This window comes from Ahaetulla prasina, chromosome 5 (assembly GCF_028640845.1).
Source record: "Ahaetulla prasina isolate Xishuangbanna chromosome 5, ASM2864084v1, whole genome shotgun sequence".
NCBI lineage: Eukaryota > Metazoa > Chordata > Lepidosauria > Squamata > Colubridae > Ahaetulla > Ahaetulla prasina.
The window spans coordinates 97,392,318-97,414,669 of NC_080543.1; the positions used below are offsets into that span (position 1 = coordinate 97,392,318).

Below are 22,352 nucleotides of genomic sequence, written 5' to 3' on the forward strand. Positions count from 1 at the left end.
AAAGACAAAATGAAAACATTCTGCCTGAAGTTCTAGAGAACAATTTATAACTGAACTAATACAAAACCAGAAGAACAATGACTCTTATTTTTCTATATTCAGTTTTTATGCTTTTAATATTTATTTGTACACAACCCAGAGTGGTGAGGAAAAAAGGCAATTTCTAAATTTGATAAAAGAATGAATAAATAAATAAATAGTCCAAAGTGGTCCAAGGCACTCTGATATTCGTCATAGTATGACTCAGATGGTTTCAGTTCAGGGAATTTATTACTCTATAAGGATAAAAAAAATATAAGGACAACCTAGGTTTCATTGAAAAGTAGGTACCTATAGCAGGAAGCTACCTTTCTTAAGTTAGGCCCCTAATGTATTTAGATACTTTTGCCAACTATGTGTCCCAAGGATGTGTTGGAGAATATTCCCACAACCCATAATTATAAGGCTTCAAGGACAGTGGTGAAATCCAATTTTTTTACTACCTGTTCTGTTGGCATGGCTTGGTTGGCATGGCTTGATGGGTGTGGCTTGGTGGGCGTGGCTGGGGAAGAAATCTCCATTCCCACCCCATTCTGGGGCTAACCAGAGGTGGTATTTGCCGGTTCTCTGAATTTCTCAAAATTTCCGCTACTGGTTCTCCAGAATCTGCCAGAACCAGCTGGATTTCCCCCTGCTGTAGGAGTCACCTCAGTTTTTGTTATTGGGAAATAGAGTCTACATTAATTAGATCTGGGATTTTCTGGAAGTGGCTTTCCTACCCCTTCCTGGTGATGTCATATAATTGCCCTGAATAAAGAGATCATACCACAAAGACAGAGGGAATACAGTAGTCCTCCTATTGTATAATCAAAAATTACTGGTGGTATCAGGCCTACTATGATCAATGGCCTCTGGCAAGCAGGTTTGAGGTGAATAGGATCAAGCAACTCTTAACTACCAGACAGCCTTCCTAGTCTTTTTAATTAATCAGAGCCATTACTGATTTTCTTAATGAGTGCCTATGTATTTTAGGAGTTATGTGTGCTAGACTAGCACCAGGGAGACTCAAGTTCAAGTTCCATCTTATGCAGGCTGTAAGGTCAGCCTAGCACTGTTATCTCAATTATTTATTTTTTTATTTTTTATTTTTTTATTTGTATAACAGCATACATAAGCATAAGCATGAAGCAACTATATAACATATAAGCATATATATGAATATAAGCATGTAATAACTATATAAATTGGGTATAATGAAAGGAAACAGTAGGACGGGAACGGTAGGCACCTTTGTGCTCTTATGCACGCCCCTTATAGACCTCTTAGGAATGGGGTGAGGACAATGGTAGACAGTTTTTGGCTAAAGATTTGGGGATTTTGAGTAGAGACCACAGAGTCAGGTAGTATGTTCCAAGCACTAATAACTGTTATTAGTTTCATGTTTTCTGCAATCAAGATTGAAGCGGTTAACATTAAGTTTAAATCTATTGTTTGCTCTTGTATTGTTGTGATTGAAGCTGAAGTAATCTTCAACAGGAAGGACATTGCAATAGATGATTCTATGAGTTAAACATACATTTATGAATTTATGAGTTAAACATAAATTCACAGGATTGTTATTGTGGTGAAAAATAGGAGGGGAGTTTTAATTCCTGATTGAAAGGCACAATGTAAAACAAATGAAAAAACCCCCAACAACTTCTGGCTGAGTCCTAAATGATGGGATGACATAAAATCACTGTTTTAAATAGGTTGTGGAGGATTTTCACACCAACTTGAAAGAATGACACTGACTTGCGGGCCTTACGATCATGATTGTTCCCACCTAGTACATCTTTCCCTCACATAAATGAAACAGTTGCCCAGAGCCTGCATTGTTCAGGAAGTTACCTAGAGATACCTTATTTTCTGGAGAGCGAGGCCTAGGTGGAAAGCTCTCCGAGACAACTTCTATCCATTGTTTTGGGCCACACCCTGATTGCCTATCGATAGATTCGCTCCAAGGGAGATTTCCCTAGGCAGCCTCTGCCTGAAAGCAAGAGACGACACCCCCTCCTCCCCTTCTTCTTCTTCTTCTCCCCCCCCCCACTTCCATTTACCCAGAAGTGCTTTGGTTGCGCGTGTTTCCGCTGGGTTTTCCTGTCGGAGAAAGAAAGAGCGAGCTGTTGGCTTCCTCTGACTTGAGAGTTTATTTTGTATCCTTTCGCACCTCTTTCCTCCCAGCGCTCGCTTTGTTTCCCTTTCCCAGCGCCGGAGGAAGCTCCCGTGGAAAAACCAGTGTCTCTGCGCTCAGGGCGCAGCAGCAGCAGGAGGAGGAGCAGACAGAGAACCAAGGGGTGGGTGGGGGGAAGGAGGGAGGCAGGGAGCGACTGTGTCCGGGTGGCGTTTTATTGTTCGCGTGCTCCGGTGGGCGGGTGGGTGCGAGTTGGTCTGCGCGCGCGCGCGCGCGCAAGAAAGCCGCCGCCGCCTGCCCTTCTCCCACCGCCGGCTCTTGGGTTCTTATGTTAGATGTAGCTGCCTGGGAAGAGACGCCTCTTGGGAGCGCCCGCTCTTTCTTCCCGATGGTGTGAATCCGCTTCAGAGCGACCTTCGCACGAACTGAGATCGAAAAGGAACTATTTTTGAAGCGGCAAAGAAGTCACGGTAGCCCTACATTGCTCGGTCTCCTCTTTCACCGTAAAGCAAAGCAGCAGCCTCCACCGCCCTCCTTCATCTCCATCTCTCCATTGAAGAAGAGTTTTACCCCGGACTGAAGAAAGCAAGAAACGGAAGGGCGGAGAGAGAGAGACAGACAGAGAGAGAGAAAGAGAGAGAGAGAGACAGAGAGAAGAAAAGAAAAGAAAAGATCTTTCTGAGAAGCAGACACAGAAAGAAAGACAGACCGACAGAGACAAATCAAAGGGGTGACGCTTTATATTTTCGCCGTGGCGTGCTAAGTGCTTGTCTCTTTATTTATATAGTTAAGAAAAATAACAAAAAGGAAAAATGGCGAATGACTCTCCTGCAAAAAGTCTGGGAGATATAGACCTTTCCTCTTTGCGGGTGAGTGTGACTTGGGGCGAGGGGGGGCGGTGAGGATGGAAGGGAAAGCAAGGGAGAAAAGGGCTGCTTGCAGACGATCCTTGGCCGTCTTGTCTCCCTCCCGCTATCCACACAAAGCGGGCGACGTCTTCCCTGGCGTGGCTTTTGTTGTTCGGAGCTGGGTTGGGGCGGAGGGGGAGGGAAGGAAGGGAGGGAGGCTGAGAGGAAGACTTGGGATTGTACATTGCGGGGGGTGGGTGGGTGGGAGAAGAAACCTCTGTCATAAGGGATGGGTTGTTACACCCTTAAAAAAGGCCCTTTACTAGTTAGCTCGTTGGCTTCCCATTTTGTGCCCTGGGCAGAAGCGAGGGGAGGATGAGTCCAGTCTTGGGTTCCTTTCCTTTGTTTGCATGTATTGGCATGTGCGTAGAAAAACAGGGTGAAACAACTGCACTGCTAAACGGTCCACTCCAGTGTGTGCATTTGGGGATCCAGCAATAATTGCCTAAAGATAACAATCATGTCTTCTCTCCCCTCCCCTCTCTTTCTCCCAACCATCCTTTCATTTTCCTCACCTTTATTGTGTAGGATCCTGCTGGGATTTTTGAGCTGGTGGAAGTGGTTGGAAATGGCACATACGGGCAAGTTTATAAGGTTTGTGTTAAGGTTTTTTTCCCCCTTTAAAAAAACCAAACATATTATGTACATTTTCCTCCTGCACGAGTAGCCATGATGTTGGGCCATCCCTGCTTTGTGAACAAAAGTTAATAGAAATAAATTTTCTGTGCCTTTGTGACAGGGATTATCAGCACCTGTCCTTGTTTTCAAGGGACCCGGTTGTCTTCATAAGTTCATAAGGCACCAACTCTTGCTGCCCCTATGTTACAAACCAAAACTCTTTTTTATCTTTTATTTTATCATGTGGTATTTCCCTGTCTCTGCACTGGGCTGATAGTGGAGTGGAGAAACTGGGGGTGTTCCTGTCATTATCAAAAATGATCAAATAGCCTTGCATTCAAAGAAAGAACAGCCGGCTTTCTTTGTTATGAATTTGTCAAGGTGTGAGGAAACTGGCATAATATTGTCTTCAGTGTTACCTCTATAAGAGGGTGTGGATGAAAAGGGTGGGGTGAAAGTGGGGAAAAAGAGTAGGAAAGGTTATTCTCAGGCTGGAAAGCAGAAAAATCAAAATTTCTGGAACAACCTGTTTGACAAGTAGATGAAATGGGGGGGGGCACACCACTCACACAAACATCCACAGACATGGGTAAGATAAGTTGCTGTGAAAGTCTTCAAGATATATACCCCCTTTAGAGGAAACAAATACTGCAATATCATGGGCTGTGTAATGTTTAGTCACCTATATGACTAAGTTTTCCAGTATATATTGTTATGGGAGTGAAACATCAGCCAGGGTTTGTTTATATAAAAGACTAACATTAATTTGAGGAAGTAACAAAATGTATTTCTTGTGCTATGTTGCAGATCTTAACAACTGTTGTTCATCAGTCATCGATTTTCATCTCTGGGTATATAGTAGAAAAGATGCATGATTGTGAACAAGTAGTTTCTGACATGTACTTGTAGATCATCTTCATATCTTATTGTTATTGCTGTATGGATTGGTATACTGTTTGCAACTGTAAAAATATTGCAGTGAGCTGAATTGCTCTGGCCTTGCTTTAGACAAAAAGAACTAGGCCTATGTAGGAATTGAATGAATCACTATGAGTCTGAGTTTGAAGCTGATTTATAGGTGACCTTTTGATACCTGGTTTTGAGTCTCATTTTTCTGCATTGTTATTGCTTGTGAAGGTTACATCATCTTGGGTGTGTCTTTTTCTGCCTCCCATTCCCCAGAATGGAGTTCAGTTGTATGAATGTATACCTCACTATCAATTAATTCAAATCTTGCAAAAGACATAATTTAAACTTAAAATATTGCAGGCTAATTAGTACACTTTTGGAGTTGGCAGAAGGTTGATTGAAATACTTTGGTTTGAGTTGCAAAGTTTTTCATGAAATGGAAGTACTGGTGGTACCTAAACATTGCTAGACCTAATATGAATAAACTGCATAAATGTCTGTACCTTGAAAGAAGACAGTTAATGTAAACTAGTGTAATTCTTCTGATAGGCTATTTCGATTTGGTAATATTACAATGGGATCAAAATGGTTTGATCCTCTCTTATATGCACAAATTTGCAGTGAAAATTTTAATGCCTTTTTTGAAGGAGCAGCAATTGATTGGGTTTTTCTTAGTTTGTACCTGTATCCAAATTTGTGTGCCTTTTGTTAGCCATAGTGATGCTGAAGATGGGGCATTACAGAGCAGTTACTTCATGAAACTTTTCAGTCTTCATTTCTTCCTTGTAAATTGGTCTAGTCTAAGATGTGGAGCAAGTAAGATAAATTTATACTGTGCGATTAATTTAATTTAATTTCCTTTCTTTTATGGGTATTTTTCTAAAGAGTTTGGCAACAAAGCTGCGTAATAAACCTTAGCAGGTTGTATGAGATGTTCAGACCAAACAGAAATTAAGCTGACATTTTGTGCTAAACTATAGCTTGCTAAATCCTGATTTATTATTTGCCTTTGGCTTGACATGCTTTGTGACCCCATAGTTGGCTGGGCTTATGCCGTATAAACCAATATTTGCTTCAAACAGTATATTGGTAAAAGACAACCAAAGCATTTTATAGCTTAATACAGTGTGTCAGTGTGACTTTACAAAAGAGTTTTATGGAATAAATGTGTTTCCCAATTTGAACAACTTTAAGCTGTATGGCCCCCAATTTCCAGAATTTCCTAGCCAGCATGGCCATTCTAATAATTCTAGCAGTTGAGTCCTCATGCTCAAAGTTGCCATGGATAGGAACCACATATTTATTCCACACATTCTCTACAAAACACAAGACAAGACAAGAATCATATGTTCTTCCAGAGGTGGAACTACAGCTCCAGGCTTCCCTAGCTACTAAGCCTTAGCAAGCCTTCCCCACTGAAGGCTGGTGAGAACAAGGATAAAAATTTATCCCCCCCCCCACAAAAAAAATATTTGCTAGATCTAATGGAGTGACTCTCAAAAAGAGATTTGAGAGTTTGCAAGAATTTTAGTTGTGCTATTAGAAAACAATTCATATAACACTGAATATAGCCTTTAGTGTTTAACAAAATGAAGAAGGATGGCTACTCTGAAGTGTAAATAATGGATTGTCTTCTTTTTTCCCAAGAGTGCTTGAGATAAAGTAGAATGAAGAAAGAGACTAATAGTTTCCTTACTTTTACTGTTAATTCTTTTCCATATAAGTTCAGTTTAGGTAAAAACCATAGTTTTGAGCCCTTTGTGGAAGCTTTGCTTTGAAGTTTAATTGATATGAATGATTAGCTGCTGTGGTGTACAAATTAAGACATTTTTTTTCTAGAAAGCAGGATAGTGTTAGAATAGGGAGAGTAAAATCCTCTTTATCAATCTGAGGTCAACTGTTTCTCAGCTGAATGGCATGTACAGACTTGCTCACCAGCATTCATGTTCTTATTGCAGAATAAGGAGCAGCAACACTATGGATGTGTTTTCTAATGAATTGGGTGCCCTGATTTTTCTTTGAAAGGCAATAGAATAAAACAAATATGAAGCCCCAAAATAAATTAATTATTCTAAGGGGCATTTGAATTAATGATGATTTGGATTTAGTAAAAGGATTGTCTGCATATTATTTTAGGTTCTTATATTATGTGTTGCAATAAAATAGAAACTTGTAGAAAAAATTGTAAAAAAGAGTTCACCAAAGCTTTATCATACATCTTAAACAAAATCCTGTAGTTTAAAAGATTTAGATTATTGATGGTATTAAATCTTATTGCTCTATAATTCTTGTGATTTATTTATATTTTTAACTAAGATCCATTAATAAATAGTTTTAATATCTGTGAAGTGATGAACTTCGTGGATTTTACTTCTGGTTGTTAATCTAAGAGAGAGGATTTCACTTGTGGTACCTTCATGAGAGTAAGTGTATGAAAAACTCATATGAATTGAGTCAGTGACTGGTGGTATTTTAGAAAAATAGTGATATTCAACTTGCTGTTTGCTTTGTTACAGACGTGATAAATTATATTTTTCACAAAGTATCTTGTCTGTCTGTCTATCTGTCTGCCTGCTTCCCTGGTAGGTAGATTTCCTGCCTACTGTGGGAAATCTTTATTTTGACTTATTAGCCTTTTATCATCTGGAATTGAGTTTCTAAATACATGTTGTTTGGAAAAACCAGTTTGACAATGATAATGTGTAAAAGACAGCTGAAGAAAGGATATAACCAACGACTTTCCTCCTGTAAAGCACTGAAATAAAAGCGAGGCACTGGAAAAACAAGTATCCTTTGCAAACAGCTGCTGTAAATATTTCCCATGTCTGTTCAAAGACCCCAGCAAAAGCTAATGATTAGGAAATAACGGGCAATAGTAGGCTTGAATACCACAGGAAATGTGCCCTTATAATTGGGAATGGACTCACGCTGCTGCTCTCTAGAATCCTTGTGAGACAATCTGTTGTGAAGGCTTCTTTTACTTTATTCATATTTCAGCATTTCAAGAGCACATATAAATTATGCATGTTCCCTGTGTTTTTGGAAAGGGATGTAATGGGGAAACCAGTTGTGTGTGAAAATACTTTGAACAACTTGAGACATTATACTTGACAAAATATTTTTTCCTGTACATTCTACCTCAGTGAAGTCTTTATCCTTTACTCTGGGATAAGAATTCTGCTGTTTATTCCTCTGCTGCTGCTCTATGTTAAACATTCTGACTACATTTCTCTTTTGTTCATCTTTTCCCCAACTGTGGTATGCTTTATGTTCTAAATAATGTTTCATACATGTGATGAAGTGGTTGTAATCCACAAAAGCTTCTTTACTAATAAAATTGTTAGTCTTTAAGATACCATATAACTCCTTGTTTTTGTTACAGTATGCTAACATGTCTAGCCACACTTAGAATTATTAGAAATTACATATACACAGTTTTGAAGTTACTGATATCGCCATTGTTTATTATTTTTTTTAAAAAAATAGAGTTGGCTAATAGTACCCCTCAATATTGTAATAGGTGTTTCTTTTTAAGTAGATAAACAATGTTTCTGGTGTTCAGTGTTTCAATGTACAATGTTTATTTAAACATGACCATTGCGGGTTAGTAAATAATTTTCTCCTTTAAGAAGCTTCCCCAAATCTGGTGTCTTTTTCATGTATTTGCCATTGTAATTCTTAGTATGTGGTACCAAAAATGGCAGTACTACAACATGGTGGAATTGAAAATGTCTGTAGCGTGGTTGGGTAGTTGTCCAGTTTAAGTGAATTTTCCCACATTTTTCAGCACTTATAATATCAGCAAATATACGTTATATGTTGCATAAATGAGTGCAGGAGCCTTGTAGGAGGAGAGCTATGTTAAGATTATCATGGGGAAAAAAGTTTGCTTTAGCATCCTTTCCGCCTAATACATTTTATTAAAAGGCTCATATGCTTTTGTGAGATGTTGTTTACTTACTCAGATAAGCAAAATGACGCCGATGCATTAAGCTGGTGTTTCTAGCTTAAATCTTAAATATGTGTAAAATGCATGTATCTCCCCATTGATGGAATGTGGGCAATTTTCTATGGATCTAGTCCGATAGAGTTTCATGATCATACAAGGGCTAAAACTGATGAGAATGTTATCAGTTAGTATTATTTAAAATTGGTATGATATAGGTTGCCCATGAAATTAGAAATCCAAAGGTGGCTGTCTTTGCATATTATACATGGGCAGTGATAATAAAATGATTAAAGATGAGTTTTACAGAAAATTTGTACAACATTCTGATTTAATATATCATAGGGAAAATGTTTAGTGACAGAATGGTATGAATGAGTACATGAGTGAGTACGGATCTTTTAGAGAACCAATGTGAATGAATATGTGATGGGGAAAGACCTATTTGTTAGAAAAAATGTTTTTTGTAAATATATACATTTAGCCCAAATACTACTTATGTATACGCCTGGAAAAATAATTAATCATAAAGCATGATTTATATGACTACTTAAAGTGATTGAGAAAATTGGTGGACAGAATGATGATGAAAGATTTTGAATATGGAAGAGACCATTATTTGGTGTTATTAAGAGATGGTCTTGGGAAAAATGGGAATGGACAAATAGAAAAGAAGTGAATGCACTGAAGTAGTAGAATAATTGCAGGAAGGAAAACTATAGGCCTCTATTAAAAAGTATTAGAAAGATAGATTAATATCCAAACAGAATGTAAAAAGTAAATATTAAGAAAGATGATATGGAAAATACTTGGGATTGAATGAAAATAATTAAAAGAAGCAGAATAAGTGTGGAACAGTTTTTATGGAAGGGAAAATTTATTTTGGAAAGTAGTCAAAAGGTCTAAGCAGGGAACCTTCAGTAGATTTAATTAAATCTAAATGTAATTTAGATTAAAAATAATTAAAAGAAATGGTATAAAATTAATTAGGTTGAAAGTGAAGTGAGGTAATGTTGGAAGGTGCATTTTAGAAATTTCTATGTAAATGATAGTAATGTTGTAAAGAGTGCAATTGAAATAAGGAATGTAAATTTTTAGAAGTAAAAAAAAAATACTAAATGCAAAGAATAATAATGAAAAATAATATGATAGGTGTAGATGGCAGTGATGGAGAAATGTTAAAATATGAACCACTGCTGCTTTATGCAAGATAAAGAAAGTGTAGACCTGATTTTTGCTCTTCAGCTGGTAATTAAGAAACCCATGAGTATGAATTTAGGTTGCTTTAGAAAAATCTGTATGTTAAAGTAAATAACCTTGAATTGTTGCATACATTAGGAGAGGGTAATGGTTGCCTCATGGATAAGAGTGGCATATGATGGAGGTAGAACTCAGTGTTTTTCTAAGTTGGCAATTTGAAAATGTGTGGCTTTCACCTCCCAGAATTTCCCAGCCATGCTTTGCCATATATCATGCCAAATTTGGAAAACATTTACCCTAGTTGTTTAAAATATTTATGGAATAAATAAAAAATTATTGTGATGTTAAGGAGGGGTGTTGTTGGGGATGTGAATATACATGTGTATATTTTACATGAAAACTCTCAAGAATTTGAAGTCAGTCTTCACTTCAGATTACATTTTCTAATGCTAGTCACTAATTGGACCTAAAATTAATGTATCAGAGTTGCATCTGACAGGCAAAATTGAATGAATACTTACAAGTTATACATAGAGAGTGAGAACTTAGAGTAAACACATGAATTTTATCATCCAATGTTAGCAGATAGACCTGTTATATCATGGGTGTCATATGCGATCGCGTCACGTGATGTATCATGATATATTGTGACATTTTTTGTCTTTGCGGAGCAGGGTGGGCGTGGCCTGCACATCCAGCCTATGGGTCACCAGTTTGACACTCCTATGTTACATTGATGCTATGTTATTCTTTCCATAGTATTAAGGAACTTTTTTCAACTTTTTTTTTCTTTTCTAAAGGAATTTCTTTCAAATCCTTGTCTTAAGTAGCTAAGAAAAAAACTGAACAACAATTACTGGTATATAAAAATAAAAGTAGTAGCCTTCAGCTAAAGTACTTTTATTTTATATTCCCAAATAATATGTGTTGTATGGAAGTGTATTATTTAATCAGTATGCCTTGTAGGATTTTTTTTAATACTTTTGTGCTTCTCCATATAACAACAACAGAGTTGAAAGGGACCTTGGAGGCCTTCTAGTCCAACCCCCTGCCCAGGCAGGAAACCCTACACCATCTCAGACAGATGGTTATCCAACATTTTCTTAAAAATTTCCGGTGTTGGAGCATTCACAACTTCTGCAGGCAAGTCCTTCCACTTATTAATTGTTCTAACTGTCAGGAAATTTCTCCTTAGTTCTTCTTTCCTTGATCAGTTTCCACCCATTGCTTCTTGTTCTACCCTCAGGTGCTTTGGAGAACAGCCCGACTCCCTCTTCTTTGTGGCAACCCCTGAGATATTGGAACACTGCTATCATGTCTCCCCTAGTCCTTTTTATTAAACTAGACATACCCAGTTCCTGCAACCGTTCTTCATATGTTCTAGCCTCCAGTCCCCTAATCATCTTTGTTGCTCTTTTCTGCACTCTTTCTAGAGTCTCAGCATCTTTTTTACATCGCGGCAAAGTGATGTAAAAATGGCAAAGTGATAACCACAAGAGTGCTTTAATAGTATACTTAATATTGTATATAGGGTGTAATAGGGTAAATGGGTGTAAAGAATTTCTGGTCAAAGCAGAAATAAAGTCAAGGGCCCATTGATGACTTTCTGCACCATCGTATATGGAGAACTGTTAAGATATGCTATTACAAAGATAATAGGTAGTATGTGGTCAGTTAAGAATGAATATTTATTGAAATCTGGATGGATGTGTGGTTCTTTATTAGATGTTGGGAGAAAGATAAAAATATATTCAGTGTAGCTTAGTATGGAATTCTTAATAAATGTATGTATTAAAATAAGGAAGAGGGAAAGGAGATATAGGTGCTGAATGAATTAAATATAAATATGAGTGACCAGAAAGAAAGGAGAGAAAATATTGGATGAAGTTGAAGAGAATCTGAAAGAGACAGGTAAAAAACTTAAAATACAAAGGTGTGCAGAAGTAGGCTTAAGGGGCTGTATATTAAGTATGTGCATTCTTTCTTTACTTGTGGACAGTTCCTTAAAGGAGCTCTGTCTCTTCCTTGATGTGCACATAGGATCAAGCAAATGCTGATTGGAAAGCAGGGTCATTATGGGATAGTGACAGAGTATGATTTTTTTCTGATTGTGCCAGAAATTGAGGTACAGGGGATTCTTGTTATTTGTGGGAATTAACATTCTGTAAAATCACCATGAACACCGAATTAGTGAATACCAAAATCTCAGATGGGAGTGTGTTTGTTGGATAACTCAAATTTTTCACTGTTCTTACTGTGCATGAATGACAGTTCTGTGATTGATTTTGCAGTTACAAATAAATGTTAACAAGTAGATAAATTCACAAATTTGGAATTTGAAAATAATGCAAATTGACTGTATTGTCTAAAGTGGGCTCTCCAATCTGCTTGCAGTATTGAAAACCGACTGTAAACTTAAATGTAACTATTGTAGAAAGTATACATGATGTTTGTGTTAGAACACAGAAATATTAGGGATTGCTTTTGTTTTGAGAATAGTTATAGACCTATGTGTTCTAACTTTTCAGAGAAAGGCAGCAGGGGAAATAATAAGCAAGATTTCTGAATCCAGTTCAGAAATCTTTAGCTACTTGTTCAGTAATAAATGAATGTTGTCTGACAACTATGGAAAAGATGTAAAACAATTTTAAGTAGAAATAATATTTAGAACACTTAATACTTCCTTATATAGTGATATGAGATTATGTTGAAACACCTTGTTTAAAGCTGCATATATGAATAAGCATTAATTAGATAGATTCACACATTAAAGTTTAACTATTAAACTATTTTAGAGCATATGCACTGACAAATTCATTGTGTGTCCAATAACACTTGGCCAATAAAATTCTATTCTATTCTAAAAATTTTATTCTATTTGTAGATTATTAAACCACAATGCTGAATTTAAATACATTAAAAACAACTACATATTTTAGTGTGATATGTCACTCTAGAATACTTTTACTTTTTTTCCCATTGTCTCATATTAATTCTGATTTAGGAAAAAAAACTATCTTGCCATTTGAATAAATATCTATTACCCAAAGAATAATACCAATATTATATTTTTGTAGTTCCCTCCCCCCGCCCAAATGTGTCTGTTTTTTAAAGAACTCTGCATTTATCATTAATGGAACAAAAGTACAATTTTTAAAAATGAGTTTTTCAAGACTCTGGAAACATTCCAGATTCAGGAATTGATTCAACTCTATAACTCAGTTAGAAAATAAGATTTATTCAGTTATATTCTCTCTGCTGAAAGCGGTTTAGCTTTCTAACTGTATGGGTAATTAAGCAGTTAGTGTCAGCTGTGCTGGGAAAAATGTTCATCACTGTTTGATCATGTGCTAAGAAAGGTATGTGGAGATCTGCAGATGTTATTATAATATACAGTACCAAATTAGGACTTCTGCTTTGAATTAATGCTATATGTTACGTTGCATAAAGGAGAATTGCACTATTTACAATTCTGAATTTATAGACAAGGAATGCTAGAAGAATATCTAGTATAGCTCTTTAGCAGAATAGGGTGTTTTATTAGTTAATTCCTGGTTAATTTTCCTTGGAAATTCTTCTTAAGTACTGGTATGATGTTAACTTCTCAAAGATTGAGCTTTATTCTATGAATGATTTCTTATACCAAGATTCAAAACTTACTTTCCAAACATAGATCTATGAACAACAACAAAAAAAGTAACTTAGGGGGCCTCCATTTAAGTATATTAATTATGATTATAGTTAATAATCAGTACAGTGGTTCCAAAAGTTTTATGCAGTGTTACAACGTTTATAAAGGAACCTGTTGCATCTAGCCAGTCTTGGTTGATCTCTAGGGAGCTAAAACAGAGATCAGCCTGAGTAGAACTTGGACCTGATACCACCAGCAAAACCCATAGCTGTAGTTTAGAGTGGGAAGTTAAACAAGCATTTGGGGGAAAAGCACTGAAAACCCCTTTTCATATTGTTACCAAGACACTTACCTGGATAGGCCCATAAAATCATTGATGTCAAGCTTGACACAGGGGAGATTTGCCTTAATCAAAGATGTTTCCAAGGGCACACCTTTCATTGTTTTAAGATGTTCATGGAATTTAAACAAAGCTAAGAAGATTTAAATTATGCATGTCAGAACAAGAAATCCAAAAATTTTCAGTAGGGCTGAAAATATATCTTAAGTAAGGTAAGCTGCAGGTTATATGGAGTGATCCTATATGTCCTGTAAAACTGTAAAGATGTATTGTTGTAGTCACCACAACTTGATGGCAGTTTTTCCTTCATGTCTCTAATACGAGGACAGGATTTCATGCTTCACTAGATTTAATAAAAGGCTGTTAAAATAGCAACCTAGCCGTGATGGGGAACCTATGGCACATGTGCCAGAGGTGGTGCACAGAGCGATCTCTCTGGGCACGTGAGCTGTCTCCTGTTGCTCTTTCGGGTTCCGGCACTCCAGCCAGCTGGTCTTCACATGCGCAGGAGTACCGGAAACTGGAAGAATAGCTGCCCGGTGTGCATGTGCGCACCGGGAAGATGATCTTCTGGTTTTCAGCGTGTGCATGCACACTGGTGAGCTGGTCCTCATGCGCGCATGCATGCCAGAAACCAGAGGATTAAGTAGCCAGTGCGCATGTGCGCAATGGAAATCAGAAGATCATCTTCTTGGCCCACATGTACACCTGGCAGCTGCTCTTCCGATTTCTGGCATGCATGCATGTGAACTCATTTTGGCACTTGGTGCCGAAATGAGATCACACATAAGGTAATGCTCAGTGGTGGATTAAGGCCCACTGGTGCCCTAAGCATGACAAATCTTGATGCCTCCCTCCTTTGTACATACTGTACAAACAAAACCATTTTTTTTCTTTCTCAACTTTGTGGTTCCCCCTTTGGGCCTGATGTCCTAAGCATGTGCTTAGTCTGCTTAATGGTTAATACACCACTGGTAATGCTACATCTAGAACTACTGGTGTTCTCTAAGAGTGTTAGAGCTAATCTGTTGCCTGATGTTTAACTATAACATCTAATAACATCCAATTCTTAGTTAAATGTAGTCCAATTCTAGATACTTTCTGATGTTCTGTTGACTCTTGGGAGATATTCACAACTTATTTGTTGGCAATATTGTTGAGTCCTTCAATCAGTCCTTGCAAAATCTATATATCTGAGAAGTTTTGGTTTTTGGATGTCATAAAGAAAGGCATGAAACCTTGTTTCTTCTGGCAGAATAACACATTGCAGAGAAAAATTGGGCAGTTATATATGAGAACTGGAAGAAGTTAGCTAAAATCTTTCAATCCGTCAAAACTTTAAAATGTTTCTTTTATTCTGTTTGATGAAAGAAAAGGCCATAACTACATTTGTAAGTAACCGGAAGTCTTTTATGGACTTTTTGCTTATAACAGAAAAAATAAGTTATTGATTTATTATGGGTTTGATTAATTAGAAATCATATAATATGCAAAGAATGGAGCCATCTATAACCTTAGAGAAGATAACATCTAAATGCATTTATATTTGCTCTAAAGAAGATTGTAAGCCACCTTATTTTTTCTTTTTCTTTCTTTTATTTTCTTCAGTTTACTGATCACTTTTCATGTACTTTTCTTTTTCTCTTTAAATTAGATTGTTTTTCTTTGTAAAAACTTCTTCAATACAAATTAATTAAAATAAAATTACTTTTATTAAATGTATATAGCTGCCTATTTCACTGTATTGTCTCTGGATAACTAACACAGTTAAAAAAACAAGCAACAATGAAAATAAAACTTAACAACCAATGTTAAGACAGTTGAAGTACAGTAGTGACCAAAATTGTGGAAACCAGTGGTGAAATCCAATTGCTTTTACTACCGGTTCTGTGGGTGTGGCTTGGTGGGCGTGGCTTGGTGGGCGTGGCTTGGTGGGCGTGGCAGGGAAGGATTTCCATTCCCACCCCACTCCAGAGGAAAGGATATTGCAAAATCTCCATTCCCACCCCACTCTGGGGCCAGCCAGAGTTGGTATTTGCCGGTTTTCCGAACTACTCAAAATTTCTGCTATCGGTTCTCCAGAATCTGTCAGAACCTGCTGAATTTCACCCCTGGTGGAAACCTTTTTGGAAAACTGTATTTTTGAAGTTTGATGGCTAATAACACCACTTTTTTTTGGAGTTTCAAGATAATCATATTCCACTGCTGGAATGGCTTGGGCATAGCCCAGACCTTAACCCAATCAAAAATATATGGAGCTGACTAAAGAAACTTGTTAGTCAGAAGCGACCCAGCAATAAAACCCAGTTAATAGAAGCAATCATTCAATCTGGGTTTCACATTATAACAGCTGCAGAACTAAAACATTTTGTTCACTCCATGGGAAGATGTTGTAAGGCCATAATTCATGCTAAACGTTACCCAACTATTAACTAACATGGCAATTTTTGTATATCTCATTTTTCTACATGTTTCACTTTTATTCTTTACACTGTAACTGCTATTCTAATAGCAAATCCTTCATAAAAGTTCTTGATTAAATTATCTTTCCATTGATATATAATTTTATGGTACTACTCCCCCAAAAAAGTGGTGTTATTAGTTAGTTTTAGAAAATACATTTTTCCCAAAAGGTTTCCACAATTTTGGCCACTACTGTAGCATTAATGTAACATCTGGGCTCTGACTAGTCTGATCCTCAAACCCAGTAATACTTTTTACTGAAATATTTACTATTAATGAAATGATTTATAGTTTCTTGATTTCCTAGTGCAATATTACATTTCATACAATGATTTTTTTATAACAGTATTTAGTATTTTCTTTTAATTTATATATATTACTGCTTGAATATAAGAATCATGTGTAAATATTTTCCCTTTTTAAATATGGAATTTTTTTTATTAAAAAAAGTTTTACAATTTTTTTTAACAATTATTCCCCCCCTCCCCCCGAGACTTCCCAGAACAAAATACAGGGTATAAAATCTAACAGTCATAAACTAAAATACAACAAAAACCATAACCCATAGTTTCTCCTCTCCCTTTGCACCCTTAACTCCCCTTTCCCATTTAAACAAATACATTAATATAATACAATTCCCAGATTCACTCATAAGCTATTTGGTACTTTTTAGTCTGATACTTATTTTGAATATAGTCAATCCAGCTTCTCCATTCCAACATGTATCTTTCTTGAGAATAGTCTTTCAAATATGCAGAAATTTTAGCCATTTCTGCCAAGTTCGATACTTTAAGTGTCCATTCTTCAATTGTAGGTAAATCTTCTTTTTTCCAATATTGCGCAACCAAAAGTCTTGCAGCTGTTATTAAATTTAAAATCAATTTAGTCTCTATTACCATACATCCCGTAATCATGGCCAATCTGGTTGTTTAAATTTGGAATTTTATAGTGCTAGTCATAGGAGTCTTCCAGGATAAACTGCTCAAGGTGCTAGATAAAAACTTTTGAAGTGTTTCTATTTGGTTTTCAAGGCCAACTTCATTTAATGTTTGTGAAATGAACCGTAGGCTGAGATCAATACATGGCAGCTTATGGTAAATATGCACACTTTTTTTTCTTTATCCCACTTTGTTTTTAGAGTTGTTAACAGATTAAAGGGATTTTAACTGACTAATAGAATTTTAAAGCATTGATTCACCATAATTACCAGCTTATTGTGAAACTTCAATTGGGGTACCTTCTGAATATCCTTGGGTCCTCTTGCAGCTGAGATGGTTAAACAGCCTAGAACAATTCTGTCTGTGGATTGATTAATTATTATATGTCAGAGTCTGTGGCTGCTGCTTTTCATAACAAGCCAGACTTTGTTCTTATGACTTTGTTAAAATGATGAACCTATGTGTCCTACTTTGTAAAAGAAAAGAAAAAAAAGCTTTTCCAACACACCCAGGAAGGAATCTTCTAGAATTTAATCAGTCTTTTTGATGGCTTATTCTATATAGGAAAGAATACACTTAATGCATTTTCACACATACCTCCTTTGTGAAAAAACTGGAATTCTAAAGAATTTTTATTGCTGCATAAAGTTAATCCAGTCTGGGTATGTGTCATTTTGTCTCTACAGTTTATCTCTTGCATACTTACAAAATAAATTAATATGGGTAAAGTGAATGTAATATGCTAACTTCTTAATAATTGAGGAATATTTTTGTCTGAAATCTATGTAGAAATGCACCAATATGGGAATAATGGTTTTGATTTTAAAGGGTGGACACATTATTGTTTATTCTTAGCAAATCTCTTAAGAAGATATAATGATGATGCAATACATCTCCCATAATATGTCTTCAGGAATACAAAATACTGATTTGCAATTCTTTGCAATTCTCTAAAGACAGCCGTAATGCTGTTTTTTTCACCTTTTTACTACATAGTTCCTTAGTGTTGTTAAGACTGAAGGAACACTGAAATATCTGCTCATTAATTTGAAGCACACATTTTTTCTCTGTATTGAATAAGATGTAATAGTAAAAAGTAGACCATTTAAACATTTATCTGAGAAATTTTCTTCCTCTTTGTACTTAAGAAAATAATAATAAAAAAAACATTTAAATATTTTGAAATCTAGAAAAAAACAGGTTTGGGAAGAATGCTTCCATGGATCTAATAGTTGGTTAAATACTTATTTAGCATTATTGCAAAAACAAAATTTTCTCAAATTATTGAAGTTTAAATAGGTACGTATTCTAAGTATAATATAGAATTGTAGAATTAAATCTTATCATTTGGTTGCAAAACTTCGAAATTACATTTTTTATGAACAATTAATTATGGATGTGCTATTATTAATAATAATAACAGAGTTGGAAGGGACCTTGGAGGTCTTCTAGTGTTTAGATTTGCTTTTTATGACCATTGCACGGTCTTTGTATAAATATCTTTCTGGATCAATTTATGGTTGCAAATATTGCTGAATTTTAATACAGCTACATTTTGAAAGAAACGATTTCAAATCTTCTTTGCAGCAGTTACATAGTAATTATCTTCTCTGCCCTTTCATAAACTCTGTTTCTCCCATAAACAATGTTTTTAATCAATAAATCCCAAAATCAGCAGTTCATTTTAATCTATGGTACTTTCAGTAAAAAAAAATTTCAGCCTTTTATAAAAGGAGTTGTAGTTCCCTCCTTGATCCACAGGTGAATTTGTCCATTTCTGCTAACTGAGCCATCTTATGTATTTATTTTTTTATTAATTAAATGTTTACACTACCCATCTCCTCTATAAGATGACTCTGACAGCCATTACTTCATTATTGATGCTTTTAGTCTTCCATCTTTGTGCATATAATAGTTTCACTGCATTTAAATTCTCCTTTTTACAATCTAATCTACATAGGCTATTCTTAAGAAAATTATGCTATTACTACACTCTGCTAATTCGCTCTGTAGCAGCAAACCTCCTGAAATTGTAAGAAGTGTCAAAACAGCCCAAGTTAACTGTGGCTTTTAAACACTAGTTTGGCTTTGAAGAGAACTTTGCTAAGTATGTCATGTGGAAAATCAGTCAAATTGTGGGGTTTTGATATTACTGTACTGAGATTTTGATTCACTTAAAAAATTAACTATGCAATGTGACATGTTTGGGTCACCCTTATTTGCCATACAATACAGACTGCTCCCTTAGCAGAAACCTGGTGAAGGCTTTTCTTCTTCTCTGCTGACCCATGGAACTACCTGCTATATTGTTGGGAATTGCATGAGGAAAGCTGTACCTCTGCTCCCCAACTGGTGTTGAAACCCCTCCAGCTAGCCCTACCTTAGCTGCAGACTTCCTCGTCCTTTTCTTGCTGCCCACTGCTGTCAGATTCAGCCTTGGTGCAAAGCAGCCAATCACTGCTTCCTTGCCACCAGTTGATTGGGCATAGCGACCAGACACCACACCATCTACAGGTCCCTGGGAAATGCAGTCAGAAATGACAAATCACATTACTGTGGCTGGAGCCAATGGTGTAACAGTGCTGAAAGGGCCACAACTTTGCCAAATTTCAATCCCAGTAATGGCTCCTAGATTTTGGACGCATTCATTAAATTAACCCATTTGAGATAGACTGATTCAGAAACTATTGTCCTGTGATCACTGTTTTACCAAATGGAAAGTTACAAAGAGACAGCAGAGTTTTAGTAGTATATGGATGTAATGTGTTGAAGACCATGAGCTTCTTAAATGTATGGGGGTCATAGGCTTGCTGTTTTGACAAATTTACTGTAGACTTCAGCCCTGGTCTTCAGTGTTTTCTTTTTAGTACTTTCCCTTTGCTTCTTATATATTGTATACTGTGATCTTAATGGATTTGGAGTTATATGGGAAAGTACTAAATTACTTTTTCTTTACTTATAGTACAATTGTGTGTATTTGATTTGTAAGAAAATACAGTATACAGTTTCAAACTGTATATTGCATATTTTACCATCTGTTGCAAGCCACTTGTGGAATGTGTGGGAAAGTAAGTAGGGATGTGAGAGAGACTGAACTGAAGATATATTTTGACAGCCAAGCTATTATGTTGCATGATTTCTTGTGCTTTGCAATGCATGTGGTCCTTCCCCCAAGTATTTTGACTTCACACTGCATTCATGAATGTTCACTATCCTGGTGGCAGCAGTTACAAGTTACTAGTCCTGCTGTTCTGTTCATTTATGTATCATTCACATTTATATGCTCCTTTCTGCAAGGAGAGTAATACAGCTCTATGGAACCTAATGCCTTTCAATTTCAAGAAATATGTCATAGAGTTCATTTATAAATTTTTCTGGATATTGACTTTTAGTATTTGTGTGAAATTAGTGCAAGGAGTCGTGGTGGCACAGTAGTTGGAATGCAATATTGCAGACTAACTTTGTCCACAGCCTGGAGTTCTATCCTGACCAGTTCAAGATTGACTCGGCGGCCTATCCTTCTGAGATTGGTAAAATGAGAACCCAAATTGGCAATATGCTGTCTTTGTAGACTGCTTAGAGAGTGCTGTAAAGCACTGAGGGACAGTATAGAAGTCTAAGTGTTTTTGTTACTGCTAAGGAATCTTCATTTAATGAACCTATATATTTTTTTCCTTCAGTTAGTGAGGTTTCTAATATTAAAAATGTAAACTCCTTGTTCCAGTCCAGTGCATTGCAGACTACAGTTCCCATTATCCCCAGTCAGCCAGATTGATGGAAAATTAGCAGGACCCAAACTAGTTCAAAAATAAAGCTTTTAATTTAGAATTCCAAGTTTGGCTTATAAATTTATTTTTACCTTAATTTCTCCCCCTTCCCCCCATTAAACAATACATGCAGGTAGTCCTTGACTTATGATCACAATTGAGCCCAATATTTCTGTTGTTAAGTGAAACATTTGTTAAGTGAGTTTTGCCCCATTTTACGACTTTTATTGCCTCAGTTGTTAACTGAAGTTGTTAAGTTAGTAGCACGGTTATTAAATGCATCTGGCTTCCCCATTAGTTTCCTTGTCAGAAAGTCACAGAAGGTGATCATGTGACCACACAGGCCATTGCAACCATCATAAATAACCATCATGCCTCCCACCGACCCGTACGCTCCCATAGAGAGGGACTTCTCAGGGTGCCGTCTGCCAAACAATGCCGGCTGGCAGCCCCCAGGGGAAGGGCCTTCTCTGTGGGGGCGCCCACACTCTGGAACGAGCTTCCCCCGGGTTTACGTCAAATACCTGACCTTCGGACATTCCGTCGCGAACTGAAGACACATCTCTTTATCCGCGCGGGGCTGGCTTAAATTAGATTTAATGTGAAATTTTATCAATTTTTAAACGGGGTTTTTAGTATGGAAATTTTTTAATTTTAGGCTAATTTAAATAAGTTTTTTAAATGGTATTTTAATCTGTATATTGTATTGTTTTATCTTGCCTGTACACCGCCCTGAGTCCTTCGGGAGAAGGGCGGTATAAAAATCAAATAAATAAATAAATAAATAAATAAATATGAGTCAGTTGCCAAGCATCTTAATTTTGATCACATGACCATGGGGATGCTTCAAGGGTGTGAAAAACAGTCAAAAGTCACTTTTTTCAATTCTGTTGTAACGTTTAATGATCACTGAATGAACTGTTGTAAGTTGAGAACTACCTGTATATGGATATAAAAATTTGTACATAAAGTTCTCAATTTACGACTACAATTGGGCTTGGAAATTTCATCCACTAAGTTAACCTGATTTTATGACCATTTTTCCTGCAGTCAGTAAGCAAATCACTGCGATTGTTAAGCAACTGATATAATTTTTAAGCAAATCCAAAGTCCTCAATTGACTTTGCTTGTCAGAAGCCACCTGGGAAGGTCACAAATTGCAATTATATGACCTCAGGGTGTTTCAACTATTATAAGTGTGAGTGCCATAGCCCACACTGAGCGGGTTATGTGATGGTCGTAACTTTGAGGATGGGTTATAAGTCACCTTTTCCAGGTCTGTTGTAACTTCAGACCATCATTAAAGGAGTGGTCATAAATTGAAAATACACCCACACAGATTATATGTACAGATTGTTTAATCTAACTATTTCCATTTGTTTAATCCAGGGGTAGTCAACCTTTTTATACCTACCGCCCACTTTTGTGTCTCTGTTAGTAGTAAAAAAATTTAACTGCCCACCGGTTCCACAGTAATGCG

General features: G+C 36.5%; 1 protein-coding gene across 4 annotated transcripts in view; it reads left to right on the plus strand.

Moving 5' to 3' along the window:
- The first annotated feature begins 2,399 nt into the window (after window positions 1–2,399).
- Window positions 2,400–22,352, plus strand: part of MAP4K4 (mitogen-activated protein kinase kinase kinase kinase 4) — a 161,752-nt gene continuing 141,799 nt past the window's right edge. The window contains exons 1-2 of one of the 4 annotated variants that reach the window (XM_058185731.1): window positions 2,400–3,021; window positions 3,589–3,654. In XM_058185731.1, coding sequence (XP_058041714.1) covers window positions 2,965–3,021; window positions 3,589–3,654 — 123 coding nt within the window. In that variant the 5' untranslated portion in view covers window positions 2,400–2,964. The remainder of the gene's footprint in view (window positions 3,022–3,588; window positions 3,655–22,352) is intronic. The other 3 variants (XM_058185732.1, XM_058185733.1, XM_058185734.1) reach the window with 3 other exon arrangements.